This window comes from Mastomys coucha, unplaced genomic scaffold (assembly GCF_008632895.1).
Source record: "Mastomys coucha isolate ucsf_1 unplaced genomic scaffold, UCSF_Mcou_1 pScaffold15, whole genome shotgun sequence".
Classification (NCBI taxonomy): Eukaryota; Metazoa; Chordata; class Mammalia; order Rodentia; family Muridae; genus Mastomys; species Mastomys coucha.
In genome coordinates, this window is record NW_022196897.1 from 156719581 (window position 1) to 156729546 (window position 9966).

The window sequence follows — 9966 nt, forward strand, 5'->3', positions numbered from 1 at the left end:
GACCTGGCCATCAGCAGGTGTCAGCTCCCATACTGTAGCCCTTAGACCTGGCCATCAGCAGGCGTCAGCTCCCATACTGTCGCCCTTAGACCTGGTCATCAGCAGGCGTCAGCTCCCATACTGTAGCCCTTAGACCTGGTCATCAGCAGGCGTCAGCTCCCATACTGTAGCCCTCAGACCTGGTCATCAGCAGGTGTCAGCTCCCATACTGTAGCCCTCAGACCTGGCCATCAGCAGGCATCAGCTCCCATACTGTAGCCCTTAGACCTGGCCATCAGCAGGTGTCAGCTCCCATACTGTAGCCCTTAGACCTGGTCATCAGCAGGTGTCAGCTCCCATACTGTAGCCCTTAGACCTGGCCATCAGCAGGTGTCAGCTCCCTCGTGGGCTCCTTAACCCCGGTAACACTGGCTAGTTAGTTAATACAAAGTCTGTTTGTTGGTTTGTTTTCAGACAGGTCTTGCTTTGTCAAACTGCCCTACAGTTTACCATATAGTCCAGGCTATCCTCAGACTCATAATTCTCCTGCCTCAGCCTCCTGACCTGTATGTATGGTTATAGGTGACTGAGGTGTGGGAAGCTGAGCCCAGCTCAAGAAGTCATTTGTGCTCTTAAGAGAGGTACGGTAACAGTGAATGAGGTCACTGGGCCCAGTGCAGGTTTTCCTGGTGCGGTTCTGTAGCCATGCGTGAGAACCTGGCTGCGGGTAAAACAGCATCCTTGTTTACTGATTCTGGAGCAGACACAGGGACACATGGTGATGCTGCGTGTCCTGTGGCTCTTGAGGCCTGTGCTCAGCTGCTCGTGTAGTTCTCTTGGGTACTCAGTTCTGGTGCATTGCATCGGATGTACGTATTGTGTGCTCACGCCCTCTTCAGCAAGCCAGGCAGAGAGGGGAAAGCACACCTTCTGGTGCTTTGGTTTTGTTCCTCTGGGGTGACGGGATTCCCAGCGTGGAGAACTATTAAATTAGGAGACGTGACTGGCTGTGGACACCTGCTGTTCATCACAGAAGAGAGACTCGGTACATTTTAAAGCTACCTAGAGGGTGGAGGGTGTTGTGCTGGCTCCTGAGCGAGTCCATGTGACAGGTGTCCATGTCCGACAGTAGCTGCTGTCTGCTGGTCCCCTGTGTGAGAGCCTGCAGGAGGGTATCTTGAGCAGGTTTTCACAGCTGTCCTCTCGCCTGACAGAAACACCTCCAGAATCTGGAGGATGCTTGCGATGACATCCTCCTGGCCGATGATGACTGCTTCATGATTCCGTACCAGATCGGAGACGTTTTCATTAGCCATTCTCAAGAAGAAACACAGGAAATGTTAGAAGATGCAAAGGTATGTGGGACTCTTGCCCTGCGCAAAGGAGTCCAGTTTTCAAGTTGGGAAGTATATCATTATAAAGAATGCATAATTATAGGTGGAGAGGAATAATGGGTGAGGCTCTGCTGGGAGGTAAGGCTCTGAGCACCCTGCCGCTGGGGTGGTCTTAGTTAATCCTCATAGCATTCCATCATTAGCACAGTTTAGAATGAGGAGCAGAAGCTCAGAGACGCCAAGGCTTCCCAGAATGGCACATGGCCATTGTCTTCTGGTCCCCAGAGCTTTGCTCCCTCTGACAGCGTTGAACCTGCTCTAGTGTGTCACCAAGTGAAAAGAATCCTTGGAGCCGCAGCGCCTGGTGTCCTGTCAGTGAGAACCTGTTTCTCTGCCTGTGCCCTCTCCTTCTCTTTCTCTCCCCATCTGTGTAACTGCTCCACATGGGCCAGTTAGCATTGTGTGAGGAGCATTTTCTTGGTCAAATGCTCATTTACCCCACACATTGATCTGGAGCAACCCAGGCCTCCAGCACACCACTGTCGTAGGATTTGTTTGAGGCCATCATAATGTTGTGATTGGCGTTGATTTACGTATAGTGGCCTTATTAGCATTAATTTGTTTCTAATGTTATGCTGTAGTGATGTTTCAGTGAGCAATCTTAGATATAAGTCTTGGTTCAGGTTTAGAAACTTGTGTTCTTTCAATACTTGGTCAAGAAGCTTGATCATGGCTGGGGTTGTAGCGGAAGTTTTCCCTAATTAATTGAGGGCTACACAGAGAAACCCTGTCTCGAAAACAAAAAAATAAATAAAAATAAAAAAATAAAGATGACAAGAAGCCAGTCACTGGGTGAGGAGGAGATGGGCCTTCCGCCCCAGAGAGGATGAGTGAACACAGGAGAGGGGAACTCGCCTTTTTGGACAGAGAGGTGGGAGCAAACAGGTGAGACGTAGCTGGGGACTGTTAGATCTGGTGGCGGAGTCCACCAGGATCAGCCACCAGAAGACTTCTAACAGAAAAGTTGATGAATTTAGGATGACAGATTCTGCCCCTAGTGGTTGTGTTACCTGTTGATTCTAAACTAAGATTGTCTGGTGTTTTCCATTTCATGGCGACTCAGGTGAGCCAGAGGGAAAGAATTAGCTGAGGCGAAATTCAGCCAGGCTTTGGGACGGGAACATTGGGCAAGGACTGAGCTCGTGGGGAAAGGTAGCCAGCGGAGTGTGGGTTGGGGAGAGCTTCCCTCGGGGACCGAGAGGGGTTTGGGGCTCTGTTGAGGCAGTGGGGAGAGCACACCCACAGCTTCCCTCGGGGACCAAGAGAGGGGTTTGGGGCTCTGTTGAGGCAGAGCTAGCGTTGGTGGGAGAGGCCTTGACAAGAAGAAACATTGCGGTCTCAATCTCAGGCTGGGAATAGATGAGACCACCGGCCGGTGCCTAGCCAGCGATAGTGTACATTGTTTTTGAATTACTACACTCAGCATGGGGTCGGGCTGCATTGGCCACAGAGAGGTGCGATATTAACCCGGGTGCCTTCCAGCCACCCAGTGCCCTAATGTTGTTGCTTCTTAGCTTTGCTACTTAAATGCTAGTCCCTGCTTCAGATTGCTACAGCAAAGCTTCCCACTGGTTAAATCTACATCTAGTGAACCCTGAGAAGGGGCTGGCACCATGGCTCGGTGGTTATGAGCGCTGGCTGCTCCTCCAGAGCACCCACGTTCCGTTGCCAGCACCCACATCAGGTGGTCCACAACCTCCTGTAACTCTGGCTGCGGGGACAGCCTTTGAGACTTCCAGGGCATTGCACTCATGTACACACACACTCACACACACACACACATAAATAAGAATGTAAAACTAGGGGCTGGAGTGTGGCTCAGAGGTTAAGAGCCCTGGTCGCTCTTCTCGAGGCCCCAAGTTCAAATCTCCGCAGAGACTGAAGGTGCAGCCGCAGCACTGTGAGCTGCTGTTGGCTGAGGTAAGTGCTGCACGTGCCAGCCTTGGGCTTTGGTCTAATTGCTGTTGCTCTGCTAGCGACCGACCGCGTCAGAGTGTTTACCTCAGATGCTTGCCTTTAATCCGGGCTGTGTACTCATGGGTCAGCCAGCTGAAGCCAGTTAATTTAAACTCTTTCTTTTCCAGAAAACTTTGCAAGAAGAGATAGATGCCTTAGAGTCGAGAGTGGCGTCCATCCAGCGGGTGTTAGCCGACCTGAAAGTGCAGTTATACGCAAAATTTGGCAGTAACATAAACCTCGAAGCGGATGAAAGCTAAACATTTTATAATACGTTTTTTTTTAACCTTGTTTAATAAACTTGAATATTGTCTTAATGATAATTTCCCTTCTCCAAATGAAACAAAAGGAAAACTTTCTTTTTTTAAAAATTTTCATTTAATTAATGGAAACACCTATTTTCACATGTCTTGCTTATTTATTTTATATTTTTAAAAGAAGACAGTATTCATGTATGTATTTTGCATAATGATTGTATCAATTTTAGGAGCTTTATGTCATGTTATTAAAATCAGTTAAACAGTCTTTGTTTCTATATTATTATTTTAGAGTTCTTTTTTCAGTTTTCATTCTTAAGAAACCATAGGATCAGACAGAGATGGTTCAGTGGATCATGGTGCTCACTGTGAACCTAATGGGCTGAGTTTGATCTCTGGGAGCTACATCGTAGAAAGAACCAACTTCTGCACATTGTCCTCTGACCTCCACATGCACACACATTCACACACACACACTCATACACATACACTCATACACACTCTCAAACACACACTCATACACACACTCACACACACCTTCACACTCACATACACACACACACTCTCAAACACACTCATATACACACACTCACACTCACACGCACTCCAATAAAATGTAGTGAAGTAGCTGCTGATATTTCCCATGAGGAGAAGGGTCTTTTTGTTTTTGTTTTTGTTTTTGTTTTTGTTTTTGTTTTTTAAGATTTATTTACTAAAATCCGCTGGGCGGTGGTGGCGCACGCCTTTAGTCCCAGCACTTGGGAGGCAGAGGCAGGTGGATTTCTGAGTTCGAGGCTAGCCTGGTCTACAGAGTGAGTTCCAGGACAGCCAGGGATATACAGAGAAACCCTGTCTCGAAAAACCAAAAAAATATTTATTATTTTTATTCCAGTGTGTGTGTGTGTGTGTGTGTGTGTGTGTGTGTGAGAGAGAGAGAGAGAGAGAGAGAGAGAGAGAGGATCTGTACTCTGTTGGCGCCCATGGTACCAGACTAAGGCACAGACTGTGTTGGTGAGCCACTGGATTTGGGTGCTGGGAACTAAACCCAGGTTTTCTGCAGGAGCATAGCCAGCTCTCCAGCCTCCATGGAAGAGTTGGATTATTTTAAGGTAGGCTCTCACTATGTGGTCCTGGCTAGCCTGAAACTCCACATGTAGACCAGCTGGCTTTGAACTTAAAAGACCCACCTGCCTCTGCCTCCTGAGGAGCGGGGTTAAAGGTGTGTGACATCAGATCTAGCCTTTCTGAGGAGAGGACACCTAGCTGTTGTCCGTGTTGTGTCTCCGCCTGACTTCAGTGGCTGCTGGGGAAACCCGAGTGATGCCCAGCCTACACCTCCTCATGGCTTTACTCCACTGTGAGCTTGAGCTCAGCCTGCGCTTGTCTGCAGGCGCCTTTACCTGCTGAGCCGCTTACTGGTTTCAACATGTTTATATTTTTAATACGTTCATTTTAGATTTTTAGTGCATTGTCATTAATAAAGATGTAGAAATCAGGCAACTGTGGGTTTTTGTTGTTGTTTTGAGCTGAGTATACACTCCCCTTCCCTCCCCTAAAAGACATGTGTATTAGTTAACTTTCCATTGCTATGATGAACAGCGTGACCAAGGCAGCTTACAGATGGAAGAGTTTAGAGCCTATTATGGCGGGGAAACCTGGCAACAAGAAGCCGAGAGATCCTATCTGAAAGTATAGGCAGAGAGGCTCGGCAGAGAGGCTCTACGGAAGTCGGGGGAGGCTGGCTACTCATTCTCAAAGCCGCCTCCCACCGCGAGCTGGTTCTGGAGTTTGGAAGACCTCGACATTAACTTCCCAGCAGATGGCGCTGGTAGGCCAGCACATCCAGGAAAGGGTCATCCAAGAATGAGGCTTGCTTTCAGTATTAATATAATTTTAGAAGATTGTTTAACTTTCAAGGATAAGCATGGCAGTGTGATATTTCTGGTAAGAATTTGCAAATAAGCTTGGAGATAGATGAATATATGATCTCTAAAATTCTGAAAGACACAGTTTGAGATTTAATTTGTGACCGACCCTCCCTGGCTTACAGGCAGACCTAAGTACAAGTGTGTCTACTGAGGCCAGAAGAGGGCGTCAGGTCCTGCAGTGCTGGAGTAAATGACAGCTGGAGGCCACTCGGTGTGGGACCACACCTGAGTTCTCTGTGAAGGCACTACAGGGCCACCTCTCCAACCTCAGGGCAGACTTTTTACATTTTGAGATGGGGGTCTCTCTAGTTCTGGCTGTCCTGGAACTTGATATGAGATCAGGCTGGCCTTGAACTCAGAGATCCACAGGCCCCTGTCTCCTAAATGCTGGGATTGAAGGAATGCACCACCAGGCCTGGATTCCAAGCCAAGATTAAGTGGCTGCAAAAAGACTCTAGTAAATGATTCTCACAAGGATTTTTCTTTTTCAAGCTTTAGTTACTGTGCTGTTAGAGAGATGAGAGGGTCAGGAAATAGGTGATATAGTGAGACCCAAATTAGCCTGGGTTATACTGTGAGGCTGTCTCAAAAGCCAAAATCAGGGTTTGGAAAGATAGCTCAGTGGTTAAAAGCTGAGAGAACCCAGCATGCGTGCTGGGTGGCTCACATCCACCTGAACCTGAGCTTCGGGGCATCTGTCACCTTCTGGCTTCCATGGGCAAGTGCACCCTACACTCATGCGAATACCCACTACCACAGAAAGTAAAATGTAAGAAAAAATCCAAATCAAAACTTGAGATCAAGAGACAATGAGGGCCTGAGGGCTCTGCCTCAGAAATGGGTCAGTGTTAACTAATGACTTGCTATAGAATGTGTCTGGTCCCCCTTGCCTTCCGCCTTCCTTGGATGACACAGCAGGCAGGCCTTTCTGGATGCTGGCTGTGTGCCCTCCAGCTCCCCAACCTCCCGCGTTGTAAGAAGGAAAACTGTTCTTGAAAAATCACCTGCCCCAGGCAGTCTGTTTTAACCACAGAAATGAACTAAAACACAGGCCTGGGGTGATTCTGAAAATGTTGTGCTTCAGGGGTCTGCAGAGCCGACCGGAGCCCCACCTGGCGATCTGGCGCAGACCTTCCGTGAACCAGGTAATCAGACACAGGAGCATCGGGCTATTCCACCCAAGGGCTTAGGGCTCAGGGTGGCTGGAGGCATCAGGCTGCTGGTAGTGACTGTAAAAGATTAAACTGTGGGTGGTGTGAACGTATTCCTATGAGGAGGTTAGCAGTGGTGGGAAGGAGCCAGGCTGTAGATTTTAAGGCTGTTGCTGGCTGGAAGGAAAGGCCTTAAAAAAGGCGGCTTCGGAGAACAGTGTCTGTTACCTGCGTTTCTAGGGTCAGACCCTCAGCTCAGCCCCTACATCCTTGACGAGCTGGGCTGAAGCGGGCCTGTAAAGTGGAAAGCAGAGAATAGAAGTTTTGCTCAGAGGAAACACCAATTCCTTGGAGATGTGTCTCAAAACTGATAAGCAAAGGGAGGGGCCCCAGAGCCCTATAGTACGATGTCTTCATTCTGACTGCAAAGGACTGGATCCTGGCGGGCCTTAGAAACTAGGCTAATGGAAGCCTAAGGCGGTCCTCAAGAGCCGGGAAAGGAAATGGGAAAGGAAATGCGTTCAGTGCAGCCGGGTCAGAAAGAGGAGCGATGAGGCCGGCCTTCAGAGTCCTGACACGGGGACTGGGGTTAAACAGAAGCTAAGAGGCATACACAGCCGGAGTCCTGTCCATCACGGGTCCACCCGTCCTTGGCTCCAGTTCAGTCTTCCCTGGGATGGGTTTAACAATGGTCAGAACATGTGAAATCCCTCCCAAAGGATGAGGCAGCATAGACAAGCCCTTCCCTCCGCTGGCACCGGCCCTCAGCCTTTCCCTCCCCAGTATGAGACTCCTGGGAAATGACAGTTTCTTTTTTAAAAATATAATTAGCCTCTCTCTCTGTCTCTCTCTGTGTGTGTGTGTGTGTGTGTGTGTGTGTGTGTGTGAGTGTGTGTGTGTATGTGAGAGAGAGAGAGAGAGAGAGAGAAAGAGGGAGAGAGAAAGAGAGACAGACAGACAGAGAGGAGAGAGAGAGAGAGAGAGAGAGAGAGAGAGAGAGAGAGAGAGAGAGAGAGAGAGAGAGAGAGAGAGAGAGAGAGAGAGAGAGAGAGAGAGAATATGAAACTGTGCCACGGCATGTATGGGTGAGTTTTCTGATCCCACCATGTAGGTCCTGGGGATTGAACTCAGGTCCTCAGGCTTGGCCCAGAATTCTAATTTCTTGGGGTCTATTATTTCAAAAATAGAGAAAGGAGATGGAAGGCACACGTACACATGATTCTAACAGGAACATTACATAGATGGGAGATCCAGGGGAGCCAGCAGGGGCAAGTCCAGGGAATGGGAGCACAGCCAGGGAGAGGGAGCACTGCCAGGGAGAGGGAGCATAGATAGGGAATGGGAGCACAGCTGTGGAAAGGGAGCACAGCCGGGAATAGGAGCACAAGCAGGGATTGGGAGCACAAGCAGGGAAAGGGAGCACAGACAGGGCATGGGAGCACAGACAGGGGTATGGGAGCACATCCATGGAAAGGGAGCACAGCCAGGGAATGGGAGCACAGACAGGGTATGGGAGCACAGCCAGGGAATGGGAGCACAGCCAGGGAATGGGAGCACAGCCAAGGAATGGGAGCACAGACAGGGAAAGGGAGCACTGACAGGGAATGGGAGCACAGACAGGAAATGGGAGCACAGACAGGGAATGGGAGCACAGCCAGGGAAAGGGAGCACAGACAGGGAATGGGAGCACAAGTACAGGGGGATGGGAGCACATCCAGGGAAAGTGAACACATCCAGGGAATGGGAGCACAGACAGGAAAAGGGAGCACAAGTCTAGGGGGATGGGAGACACCTAGGAAAAGGAAGCACAGCTAGGGAATGGGAGCACAGCCAGGGAAAGGGAGCACAGCCAGGGAAAGGGAGCACAGTTAAGGAAAGGGAGCACAGCCAGGGAATGGGAGCATAGTTAAGGAAAGGGAGCACTGCCAGGGAGAGGGAGCATAGATAGGGAATGGGAGCACAGCCAGGGAAAGGGAGCACAGCCAGGGAAAGGGAGCACAGTTAAGGAAAGGGAGCACAGCCAGGGAAAGGGAGCACAGTTAAGGAAAGGGAGCACAGCCAGGGAATGGGAGCATAGTTAAGGAATGGGAGCACAGCCAGGGAAAGGGAGCACAGCCAGGGAAAGGGAGCACAGTCAGGGAATGGGAGCACAGACAGGGAATGGGAGCACATCCAAGGAATGGAAGCACAAGTCCAGAGGAATGGCAGCATAGCCATGGAATTGGAGCACAAGTCCAGAGGAATGGCAGCATAGCCATGGAATTGGAGCACAAGTCCAGGGGAATGGGAGCATAGCCAGGGATAAGCAAGGATGCCATGGGGCAGGGGCATGCCTCAGCAGGGAAAGCACTTGCCACACAGATCTGACAGGGGACTGTCTGTGGATCTTGTGGTAGAACCACCTCCCTAAAGTTGCCCTCTGCTGTATCATAATCACCCACCACAACAATAATAAATAAAATAAAAATTCAAAAGGAAATGAAAACAGTGGTTATAGGAATGCTATCCTAGGCAAGACAGAGCTTAGGTATATTTTTAATTTTTGCCAAAGCTTATACTAGCTAGTTTTATATCAACTTGACACAAACTAAAGATATGTTAGAGGAGGGAACCTCAATTAAGAAAATGCCTCCATAAGATCAAGCTGCAGGAAAGCCTGTACAGCATTTTTTTAATTGGTAAATGATGGAGGCGGGCCCAGCCCATTGTGGGTGGAGCCATCCCTGGGCTGGTGGTCCTGGGTTCTATAAGAAAGCAGGCCGAGCAAGCCAGGGGAAGCAGGCCAGTCAGCAGCACCCTCCATGGCCTCTGCATCAGCTCCTGCCTCTAGGTTCCTGCCCTGTTTGAGTTCCTGTCCTGACTCCCTCAGTGAGGGACTGTTCCTGGAATTATGGGATGAAATTAACCCTTTCCTATCCAGCTTACCTTTTGGTCCTGATGTTACATCAAAGCAATAGAAACCCTGACTAAGACAAGCTCTTTCTAGAGGATTCAATACTGGGAAAGGTAGGAACGGGGACTGAAGGAGAAGAAACACAGCTGGAGAGACAACAGGAATCTTCAGTGATCCTCATGCTCCATTTCTTGAGTTAGAACATGGGCCCACCACTGTTGTGATTCAATACGTTAGCCCTCTTTTTCAGATGTGAAGACTCTGACTTTTTCAGATGACTGGAGAAGCCACTTCTGAAGCCTACACTATGGGGCAGGTGTGCGCCTGGTACTGGTAAGGCTTCTGTGTGACTTCACTGTGTCTTTTCTTGTGACTTCACTGTGTCTTTTCTTGTGACTTCACTGTGTC

At 49.3% G+C, this 9966-nt stretch overlaps 1 protein-coding gene across 2 annotated transcripts in view; it reads left to right on the forward strand.

The window, feature by feature from the left end:
- Pfdn4 (prefoldin subunit 4) overlaps positions 1-3854 on the forward strand; it is a 9819-nt gene extending 5965 nt beyond the window's left edge. For both annotated transcript variants that reach the window (XM_031372878.1, XM_031372877.1), the window contains exons 3-4: positions 1194-1334; positions 3458-3854. In XM_031372878.1, the coding sequence (XP_031228738.1) occupies positions 1194-1334; positions 3458-3589 (273 nt within the window). In that variant the 3' untranslated portion in view covers positions 3590-3854. The remainder of the gene's footprint in view (positions 1-1193; positions 1335-3457) is intronic.
- The last annotated feature ends 6112 nt before the right edge of the window (positions 3855-9966 follow it).